The 21,599-nt window shown below is 47.3% G+C and overlaps 1 protein-coding gene across 1 annotated transcript in view; it reads right to left on the reverse strand.

Moving 5' to 3' along the window:
• Positions 1 to 21,599, reverse strand: part of CLSTN2 (calsyntenin 2) — a 594,536-nt gene that overhangs the window by 17,846 nt on the left and 555,091 nt on the right. Inside the window, exons 10-11 of the mRNA XM_037139401.2 lie at positions 11,217 to 11,383; positions 1,212 to 1,360 (exon numbers count right to left, since the gene is read on the reverse strand). Of these exons, the coding sequence (XP_036995296.2) occupies positions 1,212 to 1,360; positions 11,217 to 11,383 (316 nt within the window). The remainder of the gene's footprint in view (positions 1 to 1,211; positions 1,361 to 11,216; positions 11,384 to 21,599) is intronic.

Raw genomic sequence — 21,599 nt, forward strand, 5'->3', positions numbered from 1 at the left:
CCGACCCGGAGCCTACATCAGCATTGGAGCTCAGTAAATGTTCACGGACTTGATGCTCTCATGAGACCACATCAGGCACGTCATTGGCACTCTGCTGGTCATCTAGGCCAAGACCGGGGCTATAGTGAGGACCCCAGGGCACAGATGGATGCTCTGGGGATACTGCGTGGGCTCCGGCTGGTGGCAGCCATCAGCCTGCATCCCTTGGGAAAGTGGCTGAGGAAAGGGGAGGCTGGGTGGACCCCAGGTTGAGCTACTCCATCTTCTTCTCTGGGTGAGTGAGGTGAGCGAATGGTGGTGGGTTTGTTTCCAGTTTCCTTTGGCCTTCGCTGCATCAAGTCCCAGTTTCCAGAAGACACCCCTCCCCTTGCCAGTGTATGGAGCCTGGTCCCAGAGCTGGAGACTGGCCAGTGTGGTACTTCTTCTTCACTGCAATGTGAAGCTGACCTGGTGCCTGCTCCCTACCCCAGGCCTCCAAGGAGGGCCTTCGGAGTGGACGGGAGGAGCAGTCCCACCCTGGGGAGAACTACTGGATGTGACTGCTGTTTGCCGGCTTTGTCCCGGCACCCGTCCCAGACCCCAGCCACCACGGGCAGCCAGCAAATCCCTATTTCCCGTGCTTGTTCCTGTTTTCCTGGGCCCTTCTCTTGGCTCCAGTGCCAGGTGATAGCTTTCCACCTCCCAGGATTTTTTCTGGGGTCCCCTTCTGAGTTGTCTGTGGCAGCAGCTGTGGCTGAGAAATGATTTGATAAGCCTGTAAGGGAGCTACTGACAGGCTTCAGTAACAGTCTCTTCTTAAGTTTTGCCCTCTGGGGACAAGAACCATGCCTTCACTTTCTCTTGCACACTCATGCTATTTAGGAGCTCTACGGGCTGAGTTGGTTAATTTAATAAATCCACATTGGTCAAGCACCTACTATGCACCAGACACTGTACACTTATGTCACACCATTTAAAACCCAGCTCTCGGAGAATTTACAGAAAACGGTGCCTTCTAGGCATTAAATCAGATACAGAAGAAAACAAGAAAGCTGGATTTGAGTTAGCAAAACAACAGGATATTTTCTTTAAGAAGAAAACCAAAGAATAACTGGGGCATCCTCATGGGGATAGCAGAGATGCCGAAAACAGCTGAAGAGAGGTGACCCCTGTTTTGTAAGAGGACTGTGCCCACTGCCTCGGCCTGGCCCTGGCGACAGGTGTCCACTCACTGAACTTTCGAAGAGACTTTGAGGTGCCGCACACCCGCAGTCGGGAACTGCCTGGAGTTGATGTAGGAGACCTTCTGCAGGGCACGGTTGATGTTCCCGATGTCGTCACCTTCCATCACCAGGATGGACTGTGAGGGGTTGAAGTGGTACTGAAAAACAGCAGGGTAGCACAGGAGAGAATGACCAACAGCATACAGAGTCCCAGGGAGACCTTCCATCGCCATGAAAAGGCCACGAAGGGCAGCACAAGCAACCCCAAAGCATCTGCCAGTGCAGCGGCTGTGTGCACAGGTGACTGCTTTAACCCTCAAGCAATTCCTGCTCACCCTTGGTGGGCTTCGGGGCCCTTTCCTCTAAGGTCCCCAGGGATTGTAAACCCTCACAGATGGGATTCTGAAATCTTAGTCACAGGAGCTCAGTCACTTGTGGCAGCCCCCACGTGCTGTGCTGCTGTGGGGTCCTGAGCAGAAACTCCCAGGCATTGAACTGTCCATCTCTCAGTCAAGAGCGCAGAAACTTGAGATTTTGGCTCCTTTTGCTGTTCCTGTCTTTGGCCTTGAACTGCTCCTCAATTCACCCTGTACTTCACTTCCTGACCCATGCCCCATCATTGTGGCTTCCAATCTTAAAACTCATAGTTGTTTACTTAATAGCTTTCCTTCCCTCTTAGATCTGAATCTTTGACTTGCTGCTTGGTGCTAAACTCTGGCTTCCTAGGAGTTTTACTGACTTGATGTTTGCACACTGGCCAGCTGCTTTAGGCTTAGGTAGGATTCATTCCACGCGGAGTCCCTGCTAACCCACATTTGGTGAAGGCCCAGGGGCTCCGGTGCTCCTCACCGGGTTGTGCAGGTTCTCAGACTAGATCAACTAGATACAGACCTCTGCTTCCCCATGTTCCCCGGGCCAGTCATTCTTTTCTGAATGGAACATGGAGAACAGCTTTTGTACTGGTCTGAGTTATTAATCTTGATATACTTCTTTTATTTGAGTTAATCATCTTGACATACTTCTGAGCAAGAATTATTAGGACCTGATATTAAAAAGATGTCAGGAGCATATCTCTGGATTCAGATTATATAACCAATGCTCACGTGACAGGAAAGAGAAACATGAATATATTTTTATGTACCTACTTGGCAACCATTATTTTAGAGTAGATAATATATCCACATGGTTCAAATGTACATATGTGCCAAATAAAAATGTCCATCTTATTCCCATCTATCCACCCACCTTCTCCAATCCCATCATTTAGGTAATCACTGTTAAACTAATTTCTTAGTGACAAACTGCATTATTGTTTGTAATTAGTTGTTTCCCTCCTGGTGAGAGGATTGTATTTACATGCCCGTCCTACTGTCAACAGGCTTGATCATGTGACCTATGGTACCCTTCCCTGCTGGGTGCACCTTTTGCCCCTTCTCACTCAGTAGTGGTGAGTGAACTTGCTTGGCAACAAAATGTGGGCAGAGTATTGTTTGGTTGACACCAATGGGGAGGATCTAACAGCCAGTTCATGGTTTGCTATGTCGCTTTCCCTCTGCCATGAAACCTACAAAATCCCCTTAGGGGTCTGGTCCTGCAGCCTGGGTCTTGCAGCGAGGGGGCTACGAATCAGAGCTGCAGCCCAGTGGATGTGCACGGGGAACAACAACACAAAATAGCTGTTTTGTAAGCCTCTGAAAATCGTAAGTCATATGTTTACTGTAGCAAAACCTCGCCTATCCTGACAGTTATACTTAAGCATTCTTATAAATATGTAGTTGATGAATGTAGATTTCCATTATTCTCCTTACACTAAAGGTAACTTTTTTACATACTGTAGATACTATATTATATCTTTGCTTTTTTCTTACTTAGTTCATACCTTGGAGTGCTCTCTGTATCAGTACATACAAATTTGTACTGCTGTATATAGTATTATTAAATAAATTAATTTTTAACCAGTCTTCTAATATGAACATTTGGATTTTTCCAATCTTTTTCTAGTAATACCACAACGGATAGTCTTGTACACATAACATTTTGTAAGTGTGTAAATATACCAGTAGTTATTCCCTACAAGTGAAATTGCTAGATCAAAGAGTGTATGCATTTAAAATTTTGACAAATGTTGCCAAATTCCCCATTGCTAGGGATGATATCAATATACACTCCCTCTTGCAGTGTATGAGAATGTCTCTTTTCTCAGAACCTCAACAACAGAGAATGCTGTCAGATTTTGATAGGTGATCTACATACCATCTTAGTATAGTTTTAACTTGCATTTCTACTGCCATAAGGAGACTGAATATGTTCTCAGGGCTTTAGGAAAAATCTATCCATTTGCGCTTTCCTCTGATGTGGCTTACACATTTCTAAGAGTTCCTTGTTCTGTGCCTGGACCCTAATAGGAGGTGGATCTCTCATGAACACCGTGGTGACATTGACCCCTGTAAGTCCTTTGCACTGTGGCCTCCAGCCCTCTAAGAGCTTAGCCTCTGTCTTCTTCAGCTCCTTCATCATGTGGGTGTTCAATGGTTCCCTCCTCCCTGAGGCTTCCTCCTCTTCCCTCCTTTAGGTCCCCAGCAGCCTCCTATAGAGCTAATGAAATGCAAGTATAATTAAATGCAAGTATAGTGACCACAAGCCCAGTGAGGAGAGGGCTACTCTGACCCTTACCCCTGCATCCCGGAACCCAGTGCTAGTGCTCCGTAAGCCCCTATTAGATGACTGAGTAAATGGTACCCCAGCCTTTGTTTTACTCAGTATCATCTCCTGCTCCTCTCCCACGGGATGCTTTTATTATTTTTTTTGCAGTGACTTGTCTTTTCAGTCAAGCCTCTGCAGAATCATGGTCAGTGCTCATCAAACCCTGCTCTCCTTTCCTTCCAGGGCATCGTGCCCACTCACTCCTCAGCTGCTGCGCTATCATTGGCAGGGCCACGTGACTGCATCTGGCCAATGAGATGTGAGAGGAAGTGATGCGGGAGCTCTGGGATGAAGACACCCTGCCTGCAGAATGCTCCAGCCTTTTTTCTTTTTCTGCTCTGGTGGCCTACGGTGTTCTAGGCAGAAACCCCACTCCACCTCTCCACCTCCCCAGCTTAGTGTGAGACAAAAATAAACCATATTCTGTAGTCATTTGCTACTGCAATTGCTTAGCCCATGGGAGGGCTTCAGCTCTTCCCAGTCATGTTTCTCACTTCTCTGAGGCTTTGTGGCCCCCTGAAAGATGGTGGGCTGCATGGACGACCATCTCCCAGGTCGGGTACAAACCACGGAGTACAACTTTGGGTAAATATACTGTGCTTCTCCTTTCCAGACTTTATTTCCTCATTTATAATAATGAGGATGTTAATAGCTGCCTGTCTGGGGCTTAAGTGAGAGAACACATATGAAGTGTCAATTTATGGCAGCTTTTATCATACTTCTGCACCAAGTCTTTGCCTGTGCTGGATCCCTGCTTTCACTGCCCATCCTTCCCCACCAGCCAGTTCCCTCCTGTCCTGAAACCCTGAGCAGGGTCTCTGAGCCCACAAGCACCACTCCCCATGCTGCACGCAGGCGCCCAGGCACACGGTTGGCCTTTAGTCAGCTTCTCTCTTGCCCTGGCTGACTTACTAGCTGCCATGCACCGATGAGCCGTTACACAGGATGGGGCAACAGACGGTTTATAGTTGTTCGTATGGAAAATAACACAACAATGAACAGATACTAATACAAGAGTAAACACTGTTTTATGTACTCACAACTGTAAACCTACTAGCCCATAGTTCTGGTGTTCACAGATCACCAGATTCAGACTTCAGCAGATTCAAGGTCACCCATCTAAAAACACCACTTATGTCCCCACAACTTTTTCTGCCCTATCACCATCAATGCTATAGTAGAGTTTTGTGGTACTGTTGCTATCTGTCTGTCTGCCACCCCCAGCAGACTGTGAGCACCTTGAGGGTAGGGTCTACTGACTTCTCAGCATTAGCATGGGGTCCAACACATGACAAGCAGAGGACAACGTGTGACCCCTGCAGAGGAGGCCAACCTCTGAGCATCACATCAGGACTAAAGAGTAAAATAAAGCAGTTCTTCCGGGATAACGGGTTGGCAGTAACAGGTGGCAATCGGCAGAAGGCACAGTCCCACTGCACCAGCTTGGGAGAGCACGTATCAGGAACGCGCTGGACCTCCAGTTAATCCCCAGTCTGGTTGGCCGAGCGTCCCACAGGGAAGGACTGGCCCGGGGCCTGGCCCTCAACATAGTTCTTGCAATCAGTAAAGCCTCTCTTTTTGCTTTTGTTGTGTTTTTAAACTGCAATGTTCACAGCTCTGTGGTATGACTGAGGGTTGGCCTCTGGTTGTGTGGGACACAGAGTGATACTGGTATTACCGCAGGGGCAGGAGATGGCTTCCTGGGGACCCAGCAAAGGGGGACAGCATTTTCTGTGCCCCAGGGAGCTGTGCTGTAGCTGTGGCAATTCCTTTCCTTAAGCCAAGAAGCTGCTAGACAGGGGGCTTTGCAGAGTGGCTGCCAGCCACTTAGCAGGCGAAGACCCGGGCAAACTTCCCTGGGCTGGCCATGGCAGCCTAGGCCCTTTGCCATTTCCTCAGACACCCGCCAGCCTCTCTGGGCTGGGCCAGAAGGTTCACCAGGCTAGAGGCTCCTCTGCGACAACTGTCACCCAGGCTGACTTTTCAAAAGGAGCTGGGCCAGTGGTGACGCCAAGTGCAAAGCCAGTCCAGCTGGAGAAGGAAGTGATGATTTTTTGAGAGCCTACTTAGTAGGTGTGCTAGGGGGTATCTATATCTGTGTCTATTCTCATCTGTATGTACAGCTTTGCTATGTCTAATATCTAGACATATTACATATTGTATACACAGGTACAGAGAGAGTATATATGGATATAGCATGTAGACAGGTATACATAGAATTCAATCCTTACAACATCACTGCAAAATAATGTTAAGTCCATTTTTACATGAGGGAATTAAGGTGTAAAGGACAGAAGTACCTTCCCTAAGGTCACCCAGCTAGTGAATATCCACACTGTGACATGAACCGAGGACTGTCTTGTTCCAAAGTTCCTGTGCTTCCCCGCTCTTCCACACCGTGCCGCTGACAACCTGGCAGGGATCACGCTGCCGGGTTCAGGACACGGTCCCCTTCAGCAGTGTGGCTGTTCCACGGTGTCCTGTGTCTACATGAGATAGCCACCACCCCCCCACTTAATGATGCCAGACATGCTGGAGAGATGTTCATAAACAGGCACGATCCAGAGGAAAACGAGTAAGAAAGAGGAAAGGCGCTGGGCCCTGTGAGCAGACAGGGAGCTCCCTTAATTGCAGAAAAACCTCACTTCTCTGAAATAAATAGCCAGAGAGGAGGGAAGGGACCAGGAACTGCTGGGGAAAGTAATAGTCACTATTCAGAAACAAAATGAGGGATAAATGGAAGGAGGGCAGGCATGAAATTATAGTAATTTTAAGAATGTCTTCTAATCCAAGTTTGGACAAGTTCCTGAGCCCCAATCTCCTTATTTCTGAAATGGGGTCGCACTATTTAATTTGTTGTGAGGAACAGGGATAATCAACTGAAAATAGCCCCAGTGGGTGCACCGTGAATTGTCTCATCGTTAACCTCTCGCACAGCGCTCCCGTTCCCACTACCTGCACCCCGAGGGTGTGAAAGGGTCCTTTGCACGGACTGGTTGTATCAGGTGGTATCCCGGAAAGGCAGGTGGGCCTCCGCCCCCCTACAGCTTTTTGTGCCCCTCTGTCCAGCACCTCCTCTGTTCCTAGGCTACGGCTGCTATGTAGACTTGTGATGGTTCTCTGTTTATAAGTCTAGGATATGTGGCTTTTAAGTTCAGCATCTTTGGTTCATTTGTTCTGCAGTGCTTGGAATCCAGAAACTGTGCCCCCATGGGATGATCTAGTGCAGAGGAGACCCACTCGGGGGTGGGGGGCAAATCCAGAATCAGCCAGAGAGGAGAAGGAGGGTTGGAGGACAGATTCCTGCATCGCTGGCTTCACAAAACACTAAGGAGACAAGACACACAGTGGGTCAGGATCCAAGTCTGGCTCTGCACGGGGGATGCCTGCGTGAAGTGTGCCATGAAGGGCTTGCTTGGACCAGCTGTTATAAAATAGGCTGCCATTCCAAAACAGCTGGTTACAAAGTCAATATCCAGAAATCAAAGGCATTTTTGTATACCAACAGTGAATCAGCAGAAGCAGGAATCAAGGAAAAAATCCCATTTGATATAGCAAAAAGAAAAATAAAATATCTAGGAATAAACCTAACCAAGGAAGTAAAAAACCTGTATGCAGAAAACTACACAGCCCTGAAGAAAGAAATCAAGGAAGACACAAACAAATGGAAACATATACCTTGTTCATGGATTGGAAGAATTAACATCATCAAAATGTCCATACTATCCAAGGCAATATACAGATTCAATGCAATACCTATTAAACTACCAATGGCATATTTCACAGACATAGAACAGACACTTCGAAAATTTATATGGAATCATAAACGAGCCCGAATAGCAGCTGCTCTTTTGAGAAAGAAGAACAAAGTAGGGGGGATCACCATACCTGATATCAAACTGTATTACAAGGCCACTGTAATCAAAACAGTCTGGTACTGGCATAAAAACAGGCATATAGACCAATGGAACAGAACAGAGAGCCCAGAAATCAACCCAACTCTCTACAGTCAATTAATATTCGACAAAGGGGGCAGTAACATAAAATGGAGTAAAGATAGCCTCTTCAAGAAATGGTGTTGGGAGAACTGGACAGCTACATGCAAAAATATGAAACTTGAGCACCAACTTACACCATACGCCAAAATAAATTCAAGGTGGATAAAAGACTTAAATATAAGCAGTGACACCATTAAAGTCCTAGAGGAGAACATCGGCAAGAAAATATGAGATATTTCATGCAGCAACTTTTTTACTGATATGTCCCCTAGAGCAAGGAATGTAAAGGAAAGAATAAACAAATGGGATCTCATCAAAATAAAAAGCTTCTGCGTGGCTAAAGAAAACAGTATTAAATTAGCAAGACAACCAACTGTATGGGAAAACATATTTGCCAATGATACCTCAGACAAAGGTTTAATCTCCAAAATATACAAAGAACTTACACGACTCTACTCTAAGAAGACACCCAACCCAATTAAAAAATGGGAAAAGGACTTGAACAGACACTTCTCCAAGGGGGACATACAGAACATCCAGAGACACATGAAAAGATGCTCAATATCGTTAGCTATCAGAGAGATGCAAATTAAAACCACAATGAGATACCACTTTACACCAGTCAGGATGGCTATCATAAACAAAACAACAAACAACAAATATTGGAGAGGTTGTGGGGAAAAGGGTGTCCTTAGTCCACTGTTGGTGGGATTGCAGACTGGTACAACCATTATGGAAAACAGTATGGAATTTTCTCAGAAAAATAAAAATCGACCTGCCTTTTGACCCAGCAATTCCACTGCTGGGATTATATCCTAAGAATCCTAAAACATCAATATCAAAGAACCTATGCACCACAATGTTCATAGCAGCACAATTTACAATAGCCAAGAGTTGGAAGCAACCTAGGTGTCCATCAGTAAATTAATGGATCAAGAAATTGTGGTACATATACACAATGGAATTCTATGCTGCAGAGAGAAAGAAGGAGCTACTACCTTTTGCAACAACATGGATGGAACTGGAAAGCATTATGCTGAGTGAAATAGGCCAGGTGCTGAAAGAAAAATACCATATGATCTCACCTTTAACAGGAAGCTAAACAACAAAACAAACAAGCAAGCAGAAAAAAAAAACAAAGACACTGAAATAGAGAACAAGGGGACAGTGACCAGAGGGGAGAAGGAAGGGAAGTTAAGAGGAAAAAAGGGGAGGGATTTGGAGGAACAAATAGGAAAGACACAGGGACGAGAACTAAGGGGGGTGGAAATGGGAGGGAGGTGGGAGCAAGGGGAGGGGGAAGCTGGGATGGGAGAAATAGATAAAAAACTGTACTTGAAAAATAACTAAATAAAATTAATTAAAAATTAAAAAAATAAACAAAAAATAAAACTGCAAAAAAATAAATAGTAAGTCAATGAGAAAAACAAACAAAATAAAATAAAATAGGCTGCCATTCCACTAGGAGGCAGTCTTGTGAGTTCCCCTCAATGCCAGGTGATGAGCTATTGAAAAGAGAGAGAGAGAGAGAGAGAGAGAGAGAGAGAGAGAGAGAGAGTGTGTGTGTGTGTGTGTGTGTGTGTGTGTGTTTATAAAGCCTGTTAAACAATGTGTTCTGGAACGCCATTCTTGCTTTACCCTGTCTGTATCTACCATCGTGACCTTCAGACTAAGTCTCCAGGGTGAACATCCTGAGCCCCATGCCTGCCCAGATCATGCTTCCTTGCCTGAAGTACTTCATTACTGCCTGGTGCCGACAGAAAAAAAAAAGGGAAAATACCTAAACATAGTTAACAAGGTCCCATGATATGGCCTCTGCCCACCGCTCTGGTCACACTTTCTACCTGCAGTCCTGCAATTTGGGCACCTGTACCACTGGCCTGGAGCTGCAGCGTGCACTGCGGGGTTCCTCAGCCCTCTGCCATTGCTCAGGCTCCTGGCTCTGCCTAGAGTGACCGCCCTGCTCTCTCACTGTACTCCTGCGTTTTTCCTGGCTGGTTCCTATCCATCCTGAAACATTCTGCTCAGACTTTGCCTCCTCCAAGGAGCCTTCCCTAACTGCCGTCCCCCCAGGTTCTAGAGCTCTGAAGTAGGATTGAGTTCCCTGAAGACAAGAAGCTTGGGACGTTCATTTTTCTCTCCCTCTACCCAGATGAGCACTGAATACATGGGTGTCCAAGGAATGTTTGCTGACTCAACTATGACTTAGACAGAAGCTCGATGTGCTCAGATTACTAGCCCCTCCAGTTTACCACCCATCACAGCGGCACAGGCCCCACCTGCGGCTTCAGTCAGAGGGCTCTGTCCTGGCCAGTGCCTCCCCGTCCACAGGAGCAGGCCCAGGGCAGGAAGGGCAGGGTGGGGCTCCACAGGCAGCACTGGGTGGGGATGGGAGGTGGGTGGGAAACCTCTGCTCTGGTCATACCCTCCTCCGGCATTGACTAAGAAGGGAAACTTCACAGCTACTGGGGCCTCAGGGGGCTGTCCTATGGCCCTAGGAGATGGCCACCTGCCTTCCAGAGAGGAGGCTAGAGGACTGTCTGCTCTGCTGGGGGTCCTTTATGACTGAGTGAGGGCTACCATGTCTTTGCTCAGGGCCCCAGAGGCTTCAGGCTGGCAGGTGCTCCTGAGACCCAGCTGAGGCCAGAACCATCCTTTACTGTCAGGGAGGGGCTTGCTGAGGCATGGTTGGCCATAATATCCCCTCTCTTCATGAGGGGCTTTTCTCAGAATGCCGCTTTGCTTCTCTTGGATTATTCAAATATATTTATTTTGCATGAATGATGAAAGTCATGAATCTGTTTGCATCCCCTTTGCAGGCCAGAGCCGCTGGGGGCTCAGTCTGTGTCTCAGCTGAACAATGAGAGGCCCAGCGACCTCCGCATCTGCTTCCTAATTCCACCCCACCGGGACTGACCTTCCTTTCTAATTTGGATTTTACGCAGTTCAAAGTTTTTGTTTTAAAAAACAGCTTTGACTGTAGCCTTGCATGCTGCTTCAGTTCCTTTAGGGAAATAAACAACAAAGCAACCAATCAACCAACAAACAAGAGAAATCTAACAACTCCCTCCAGGTAGACACTGAAGATGCACTTGCTTTTGGGTAGTGAACCAGTTATTCATCCACAAGGGCTTCTTTTAGAAATTTTAGGACACAGCAGCAGGAGTCCATCATGGAGTCAAAGTCGCTGAACTCCCTGCCGTGGCTGCACCTGGGCCGACACCATCTCTGTTCTCCCTTCCCCGGTGTGCACTGGCCCTGGGTTGCCACCTTCTCATAAACCTTGCCGGGGTGATGCTGGCTCCTTCCTTACCTTTATTCCTTGGCCGAGGCTTTCCAGGGAATTAATATCCAGCCCTTCCTTGCAGGCCTGTAGGCAGGAGATCACCTTCTGACTCTCCATCTTTCCAGGGCGGATGGTGAGACTGGCCAGGCTGCCGTGGAAGAACTGGGCAAACCGCGGTTTGGTGACTTCTCCGCCTAAAAGACAAAGAAGCACAGTTATTCGCCCTGTGGAGCTGGGGTATGAAACACCACTTCGAGGCGCCATTTGGCTATGGAATGAAGGACACAGTGACTGTGGCCAGATTCTCAACAAGAGGATGTCATTTGCCACCAATACCTTGGCACTCTCAGCTGTACCCAACTGAGGAATTCTAGCATTTCTGAGTTTTAAAATAGTTACTTTCAGGGACACAAACTGTTTTTAGAAGACAGGACAGCCTTACAGAGTGAAAACAGAGGGGGAAGGAAGCTACTACTGATTAAAAGCCTGCTGTGTGCCAGGCTCTGTGCTAGAGACTTCACCTGGAAGCCCACAAAGACAAATCATTGTCTCCAATGCCGCCTGAAGAATCCCGAGACTCAGAAAGGTCGAGGGACTTGCCCCAGGAATGTTGGCGAAATGCTGCTCTTGTCCTGGCCTGACTCCAAAGCTGGGTTTTGTTCCCCTGAGTTCCACTGAGCCGTGGGCAGGCACTAGAAGAATCCCAGAAACCCCACACCCACAGGTGCTGGCTCTCCCGAAATGAGCTGATGCAAAATCAGCTCAACTTCAGGGTCTCTGGCCGCTAGGGACTTCCTCGATTCTGTTCCACCTCTGACTTTCTGCTCCTGTTTTCCACTGTGCTCTCCTGACTGTGAGGACCTCGGTCTGAGCCAGGGTCCAATCTTCGGTTCATGACATTGTCCAGGGTGGCTTGTGTTGCAGAGCCAGCCTGGAAGTTACCTCTTGGCATTTTGTCTGTGGTTTTCGAAATTGGGCCTCCCTAAGGTCCACTTGAATCTCCACCTCCACCGAGAGGGCTTCCCCACTGACTTCTCTGAGCTCAGACCCCTTCCATCAGGAGGTGGCCTACACCTACATGCTTATCCTTGATCTTGCACTTCCATTTGTTCAGAGAAGAAGCAGACATATAGGAGAGATAAACTGGGGTCACACTTCAGCTTTGTTAATTTCTTGAGGTTCTGTAAGCACTCTGAGCCCCTGCTTGCTTGGAGGGGACACTTACGGGTTTTACTTCCTGGTCCTCCTGTGCGCGCTCAGCAGGGCCCGAAGCCTCCCTGGTGCCCCTCGTGCCTGCCTCCTACAGTGCTGCAGTGTGTGTGTGGGGGCACACCTTCCCCCAGCACCGTGCGCTCCAGAGAGACACTTCCCTGCAAAGGACTTTCCCGAAGCCACAGAGGGCACATCTCCGAAAAGTTCTGTCTCAATGACACCACAGTGGCTTCACTGTCCTTCAGTGAACTGCACCTTGCCGGCAAAGTCTGGACCCCAGCTCTGGGGGGAGGAAGCAGAGGGATCTCCCTGGGGCACCCTGTCTCAGCCCTCTGGGAGTGGACTCTCCTGGTACCTGCATTCCTGTGTTCTTGAGTTCTTTCTACTTCTTAGTGGCCAATCCTGCATTATTCCAACCCTGTGTTACACTTTATTACTCTTTCTATTTTCCTGTTCCAGTTACTGTGTGGTTTCTCTCTCCTGACTGGTTCTGAACTGATACACCCTCTATGTCTGCACACAGACCTTTGTTCACACTCATTCCTCCTCACATCGGGATACCACCTCCAAACTGTTCACATCAGGCAAATCCACTGGTTCTTTAGGGCACTTCACATCCTCTACCCCCTGCTGCTCATAGAAACCTTTCATGAGTCCCTGCCCACTGTGCCCTCCCCCTGCTCCCAGCCCCCTGCCCACTGTGCCCTCCCTCTGCCCTCAGGGACATTGACAGTTCATTTCTGTGGACTCCTCACAACTCAAGTGTTCTTAGTTCCTGATTTACATGTGTTTTGTGTCTTCACTCACTTATAAAGGTGGTTCTCAACCTTGACCACATATTTTAATGACCTGGGGACCTTTAGAAAGACATATCCTGGTGCGGAATCCCTCCCTCAGAGGTTGAGACCAATTAGTGTAGGGTTTTAAAAGCTCCTCAGGTGAGTCAAACGTGAAGTCATCGTTAAGAATCACGGGGCTATAGGCTCCTTGGGGTTGGGCCTTCTGCAAACACCTCACGTGATGTCTTTCCTTCCTGCCACTCTCAGGATTCCTCTTGCCAGTCTTTGCACACTGCTGGAATTTATTTAAGTCTGTCTCTTAAATGGCAGGGGGCACTCACGCATCATGCATTTTAATGAAGACAACACTGAACAGGTATTAGGGGCTGAGGGGTGCAACAGGCACTTTGCATAAGTGGCTCATTTATTCCTCTCAGCAACACAGGCCCGTGTTGCCCTGGCATCTTGCACTCTGTCTGGCACACAGCAGACATTTCATCACTGTTTGCAGAGTTGCAGTTAAACACCAGCAAAGCGGTGGGCATTGTGTTGTCTCTCTGACATCCGTCTCACTCTTGCCCTCTTGCAATGGCAGCCCTGAGGTTGGAGGGTTGACTCAAGCTCCAGGGGTGGATTCTGTTTCATCAAAGCTAATCAGGTTTTCCTGTCTCCACTGCTCAGTGACTGAATCAGGCAAGGACCTGGGACCCAGCACCAAGGTGAAGCCAATCAGTACCTGGCATCCGATAAGCCATGGCTGTTGATTCAGGAATAATCATGACACCAAATTTAGGCCAGTGAGATGGGAGGAGAAACTGACTGGCTGCTCCTGGGAAAAGAGCTTCCACTTTCTTTCCAGAAGGCTTGTAGAACCTACTTTTGCTCTCTCTACCCTGGAAGGCCAAGAGCTGCTGCAGCCGCCTTGCGAGCAGACCAGGGACAACCAAGGCAATACATGGCAGAGGGCAGAGCTGGGAGAGCCAGAGCAGGCTGGGCAGGGTCCTGAATGGGCCTCCCCACTGCTCTGCCATGGAACGCCCTCAGCTGGGGGAGCCCAACATCCATCGTTATGGTTTGAGCCATTCTGACTCACTGTTGTTACTTTCCACCGCAAACACCTCACTTTGGAAATGAAAGGAGAAGTCCACAGGGAACAATAAACAGGTCTGGCTTTGAGGTAGCCATGGCTTGAGGGCATGGGGAGCCAATGTGGGGCCTTCTGTTCTAGGCCCTCGAAGCCCCCCACCCCTCGAAGTCATCAGCATGTTTTTGCTCTGGCAAAGCGACACTTCTGTGGACCTGCAGGAAGAAGGCTTGAGTCTGGGTATGAAAGGTAGAACTGCCACTTTCCAGGGCATCCTGTGGTCCTCTTTCCAACCATCATGTACTGGGTATAAACTACATTTCTAACACTATGTGAAGTCCTCACATACATTATTTTATTGAATCTTCATCAAACTCTTGTGGGGGGTACTTATTCTATAGTTAGAGATGAACAAATTCAGGCTTAGAGAGGAGGAGTAAGGTACCTAGGGCCACAAAAGTAGGAAGTGGTGAAGTGTGGGCCTTGTTGTGTGAGTGTGTCCATCCATGCAGGGGACCAGCTGGGGCATCCTGGTGAGACTGGCCAGCCCGGTCCAGCGAGCCTCAGCGAGAGCCCGCTCTGCCATGTCCTCTGGCTCCACTCAACTGCTCCATCCTTAAAGGCCAAACTTTGCAACTCATGAATGCTGTCATTTTTCTACACACTATTTTCTCTTGGCGAAGCATTCACATTCAATATTTTTTGACTCAGAAATCCCAGATCTGTGATGTACCCTATTTATCAGTGATGCAGCTCCAGGAAATCAATTCAATTAGCATTTTGCAATAGGAGACTAGCATAAAATTTGAAATATACTTGCACTCAGGGGTTGTAGTGATGTGGGTTTTAAAATATAATGGATATACTGAAAATCTCTTTTTACTATCTAGAGTGTCTGCATATACCACATGGCCCCTATGTTAGCATTTAGATATAAACATGCTCATGAATTATTTTAAGAAAAAAATAACCTGATTCTAATACAAAAAACCTCCTCTAAATCTTTGCGAGCATGATTTTGGTTTCCTGAGGGCACACATTTTTAAAGTGTTTGCTGCATGCCTTGCCTTCTGCTAGATTCAGTTAATTATAGGATGTGGACCATGCTCTCCAGGAGCTTACATTTAGCTGGGAAAATAAAGTATAAAAACCGGAAAAATATAAAAGAGTAAATTGCCAATATGATAGATGTTCCAAGGCAGAGCATGATTAATTTTCAAATCAGTGATATAGATAATGGGCCAACAGATCACAGGGGAAATGCTAATAGCTATCATTCATGAGGCCCTTAAAACATGGCAAGTTCTTTAATATACTATTTTATTTCATTCTTTTTAAAAAAATTATTGAGGTGACACTGGTTAATAGGGTCATATAGGTTTCAAGTGTACATTTCTATGACACATGATCTGTATATTGCATTGTACACCCACCACCCAAAGTCAAATCATCTTCCATCACCATATATCTTGGTCCCTCATCACCTTCCCTTGGCTGACCACCATACTGTTGTCTGTGTCTATTTTATTTAATATTTAAGTAAGATGTTACTTTTAAGACCTTAGCCTCTATTCTTTTCATTTCCCCCCTCCTGCCTCCACTGCTGGCTGGCTTGTGCTCAGTGCCACAGGGAAGGCTGTGACGAGAAGAGCAGACTGGGCTTGAAGCTGAGTCTCTTCCCCAGTTTCATTTCCAGAAGCCTAAACTCAGGAAGTGGGGAAGATCTGGGTATGGCTGCACATTGGGGGAGAAACAGAGAAAGAGACTCTGGATTCCCCCAGACTAGGAAATGACCCCCCAGAGTGGGGGGTGTGAAGGGAGGTCAGACAGCTGAGATGCAGAATGAGGGCACCTGAGCCTGTCGCCTGGCTGAGCTGTGGCAGAGGTGTGTGGTGTTGGGAGGGAATGTGGCCTGGGGTCTGGACAGATGAACACATGGTCTTACAGAGAGAACATGAGGAGCAGTGGAAGTCGTTTTATGGCCCCCAAAAGGCAAGGGAACTCTGAAGGAGCTGCCAGTCTTGAAGGACTTTTAGTGACTGATGACCAGAGTGAGTACCATATCAATGGACAGCTGCACAGAAAGATGGATTGGAGGCCCCCTCGGCACCCCAGCACCACAGAAATCCCCCTGAAATCAGCTGGCACCCTAAGAGAATGAAAGAATTCCAAATTTGCCAAAGTTGAGTCTCCCTCACTTGGATGGAATAAGGGCTTGAAATGAACCTAAAATGAATGTGAAAAAACTAATTTCTTTTCTTTATGAATCCAGATTCCTCCCTACTACACTTTTGGCTTCTTTTATAGATGATGTTTTCAGAGTTAGGTTACTTGTCCAAGACCACACAGCCAGAAATCAGTGAAGCCTAGATTCAAACTCAGATCCTTCTTGTTTCCAAGCCTTTGATCTGCACGCCACACAGTGACATTTCTTGGCAGACTTCTTGGAGGTGTAATAATTGGACTGCTTCTTAAGGATGGGGACAGACTGGGACTGACACTCTGCTGGGGCAGACTGTCCAATTACAGTGGGCTCTGGGGACACTGAAGGAGTTCAGCAGCAATTCCCGACTTGTGCCAAGTTTGCTGGGAAACATGGTTGTCTTGAAAAAGAGCAGCAGTTGCTAAATGCAATGTAACAGAGCCGGTGTTCTTATGAGCCAGAGTTTGCCCAGGGAATGAATTCCCCCTCAACTTTCTCTCAAGTGAGAGGGAATGCCCACCCACTCTGAAAAGAGCTTTTGAATCAGTAATGTCCATTTCCCTCAGTCTGAGGGAAGGATCAATGTGTACAAATGTACTGGGTCTCCTCCTTTTGCAAAGCATGTGTAGGCTGCTGCTGGTCTTTTCTTTCCTGCTGCCATTCCCATAGCTGGTTGGAGAGACACACAGAAAGGGTTGGGGGCCGTGTTCCTCCTTGCTTGAGCCAGAAGCCGCCCTGTGCATAGCTGGTTGATGGGGACGCCTCCCAGTGAACACAATTTCATGGATGGTTGGATATCAGTTTTAAGCAATGCAAATGTAAGACCATCTGAAATCTCGCTTTCTCTCATTTTCTCATTTCAGCGATAGAGACGTCCACAGAACGCAAGACTAAGTGAAGTGTGTAATAGACCCCCATGAGCTGCAGCTTTAACATTGCCCCCCGAACCTTGGGGACTGGCAGCTGCAGTTGCAGGTGACTTGTGGAGACCGATGAGCTGCTACCATGGCTGCCACCGACACATTCTCAGCGGGCTTTCCTGACCCTTCAGGTTTTGTGAATCCATCTCTTTCACCTTTCCAACAAACTTTCATATATCATGTTCTAAGTGCATAAAACATACAGCTTTGGATGACCTCAAAAGTCAGTTCTCTGGAGACCTAAATTCACGGAGTTGGAAGGACCCTCATGTATCACCCAGTTTCTCCTGTTCATCCTCTAGAAGGACTGAGGACTACAGAGACAGGGCATTGTTTTCAAAGATTCAGAGCAGCTACAGCAGTGGCAGTGAGCGCCTGGGATTCTCCTCTTGTGACACCCAACTTCCCTTCCCACACCAAAGCATGGGGCCTGGTGGGCTTGCACTTACTTTTAGCCCTCAGGTTGTCTTTGTAGGATCTGTGGGAAAAATGCCCCAGAAAGTTTGGGCAAAGGACTGGAGGCCAGATTAAGGAATCCTCCAGCCTCCCTTATTCGGCTGTGATGCACCATCTGACTTTACATGACCCTAGGGGCAGAGGTGATGTGACAGCATAATTAAGGGTGGGGGTTCTGGTGGCACAGACCTGGGCGCAAATCCAGGCTCCATGTGACCTTACCAAGGTACTTATCGTCTCTAAGTCTTCATGTTCTCATCAGCAAAATGGGAATTGAAATCATACCCACACCACAGGGGCTGTTAAAAGACAAGATGCTAAGAGGTCAGCACAGAGCAGGAACTCAAAAGTGGCAGCGAGTTCAGGTGGCAGCAAGGGCCTGGGAACTCCTAGACAGGACTGCACTGTCTCTGTCTGCACTGTTGAGCAGTCCTAGACAGGACTGCACTGTCAAGCTTCTCTGTCTCTCGGTTCAGTGGCTTCTGGCTCTTTTTTTTCTCCCCCTCTGGTGTGTCCTTTGGAGAAGCTAAAATGACACTTCTTTTTCTTTAAGACCCTTGTCAAATTTTCTAATTGATATAATCTTCAGAAAAAGGTACAGAGTTAGAATTACAACCCAGTTATACTGAGTTTCCAGGCATGAATCACTAAATTTTAAAGTTGATTTAATCTGTACTGCCTTTAAACCAATACATGCTCACATCAAATTAACTCCAGGGCCTAGAACAGTCTTTCCCTGAATTTTAAAAAATTACAGACAATGCTAGGAGAAACCGTGCTGGCCATTCCTGTGTGTCAGACCATGAACCACACACTTTTGTCAAAACCATCTGGAAATGGGGTGTAATTAAACAAACAATTATTGACCTTCTCTGGGTCCTGGAGCAGGGGACAGGTGAGGAGAGGAGAATCTGGAAGCACAGACAGTCCTTGCCTTTGCAAACTCATGAGCTGGTAGGGGATGGAGACCTGTATTACGAACACCAGTGAGCTGTTTTCCAGAGTGCTCTAGGAGCACTATTTCATAAAGAGTGAATTTAGCAGCAAAATAAGATTAAAGAATTTTAAGCAATGTAAATAGATTTCTTTCTTGGTGGGCTTTTGAGAGCATTTAATAACATGCATTGTGACTCTCCAATGAGGTGATGTGGGATGGTTGGTGCGGTTTTCCAACTTGACCTTGGCCTCCTTGTGGAAGGGGCCTCCTGTGGCACAGGAGCTTCATAAAGCCCTCTTTGGGAAATGCCACCTGAACATAAAGCAGATTATGCTAGCACGTGCCTCTTTCTTCCAGAGCACAGACCCTAGGGATGCAGAATAATTTGAACATAGACTTTATTAAGGGAATTTGTACTAAATTAGACCAAGCTTATTAAATAAAGGCATGTACTTCACATGTCTGCACTCATTTAGTGTCTTGCAGGCTGTGACCTGGAAATGAATACCAGATCTCAGGCCCACAGGTGGCTCTGGCTCCCCTCTGGCTGCAGGTCACATGCTATTGATTGCTGCAACTCTCAGCATTATTTCTACCTTTTTATCCCTTTTCTGACCATTCCTATTCTTTGCCTTGGCTTCTCCCAAAAGCCATAGTGGGGGTTCTGTATTTGTCCCTTAACAAGTTCTAATTTATAAAACCATCCCCTTTTCAACCTCCCAGTGCTTTATTTGTTAAGTAGTGGGTAGAACTCAGTAAGACCAGGAGCTAGGGTAGAGAGCCTCCCTTACCTGAAACAAAGGGGATATCACGGTCAGGAGTAGGAAAAGCTGGACACTCTAGGAATGCCAAGGTCAAGAATGCTAGAGGAGAGTCCCCAACAGAGGTAGGGATGAGGTGATTGCTAGGGACAGAGCCTGAGTAGGGACACCTGTGAAGAGTCTACCAAGAAAGGATGAGGATCGGGCAGAGAGCGGGGTAGTGGCTTCTCGAGGCAGTGCCACATTTCATCATTTTGTCAAGGATACTCTTGTCCAGATGCCACATGAATAGATAAAACAGCTGCTCTGGTTGTAGTGCTGGGAGAGGTGCCCTGAAGTGTCACCTGCCAAGGCACCTCCCTGAAACCCCGGGGCTTCCTAGGGCCCAGTCTGGCACAATCAGCAGCCTTCCCCGAGTCACTCCCACGGACAGCGGGTTGGAGCACCTGTGTGACTGGGCCAGTTTACAGGTCCGGGGGCAAGCAGATGTGAGTATACAATTTTTATTATGTATGATTAGACCTTGAATTTGTGTTGTTAGAACTGGATGGGTAGGGGATTTAAGGAAAAGAACAACTTAATTAGTCTTTTAAATGATCTTCTCTCATGGCATGATCTGAAAGAGACAAGGAACCTGATTTTTGTTTAATGGCAGCAATTTCTGAGTCAGCTGAGACTGAGTGTGTCCTGAAAACAGTGTGACACTGAGCACAGAGGTAAGGGCAAGGTGGTTTGCACTGGCCACACCGAGAAAGCAGGACTCTTTCGGGACATGAGGTCCATCCTTGCTGCAGTTTTTCTCCATGTTTTAGGCTGTACTGGTGACATTTCTTAAGTGTAAATGAACTTTCTGGTTCTTTTCTAATTACTGGAAAAAATACCAATGAAATGAAGGTGCACTGATTACTCTGGCCTTCAAATTCACTAAAAGGACACAGTAGGCTCACTGGGGCTGCAAAGTGCCGCCCAGCCACGGTGCTGGAGCCGGCTCCCAGGAACACCCCACAAACTGCTGCTACCAAATTATTTTCCATCCCCATTTTTAAAGCCCGGTTGGACATTTTGCAAATGGGAGCTAGTTCCCTTGCCAACCTCAAAAGCATCTGAAAAACTCCCCACAATTGTAGGCCCAATTAGAGGTCCACCCAGTGGGCTTAAAGTACACACACAAGTGGACTTTGGGAGACTTAGAAACACGCTGGGATAAGGGCCACATTGCAGGCCATTACATTCACAGCACCACGTCCTACCAACAGAGCTTTTGATGTGTCCTTCCAAGACAAAATGTGGCTCCAACTAGGTTGTAAGTATTAATGTGAATCCGAGCTCCTCAATGAGGCGGTATGACATCCTATGGTCTGCCCTCAACTCCTTTTCCCAGCCTCTTCTCCACTCATTCTGGTCCCTGTACATTCCAGTGACAAGGTGCCCTGAGCAGGACTGCCATGGCACATGCTGTTGCCTTCCTTCTCTCTCCAGTGAACTCCTATTCATCCTATAAAGCCCGATTTTAAAGATTCAAAAGATTTTCTCCCATCCTGAAAATTTATTAATGGACTGTCATTCCTCTCAGGGAAAATACCCAAATCTTCTCCCAAACCCACATATGCATGATCAGGTTCTTGTCTACACCACAGGCCCTATCTTTCAGTACGTGTCTTCTGACTATTCTTGAGCCTCGGTGACCTTCTTTCTGATCTTTAGATGTCTGTGTGTGATGATTAGTCCTGGGCATGCAAGGAGCTACGGGAAGCTAGAATCACAGAAGCCAGAGAGTACCCTTCCAAAGTGGCTGCCACAATGAGTTTAAGTGCAAGAAGCAGAGAGTGGGTGGGTGGGTGGAGGGGAGGGCCACAAATATTTTCAAACTGATTCTTGCATTTGACTCAAACATGCCATGCTCCCAGCACCTATCTCAGAACAACCCTGCAAGGTAGGTATCACTAGTTTTATGGGTAAGAAAGTAAAAGCTCAGGGAAGTTAGGAATTCCACTGGGTCCACACAGCTGGTAAGTGGCAGGGATGGGATTTAGATTTGACAGACTCAAAATTTTCGGT

The sequence above is a fragment of the Artibeus jamaicensis genome, unplaced genomic scaffold, assembly GCF_021234435.1.
Source record: "Artibeus jamaicensis isolate MK-2021 breed Jamaican fruit bat unplaced genomic scaffold, CSHL_Jam_final contig_519, whole genome shotgun sequence".
Taxonomy (NCBI): domain Eukaryota; kingdom Metazoa; phylum Chordata; class Mammalia; order Chiroptera; family Phyllostomidae; genus Artibeus; species Artibeus jamaicensis.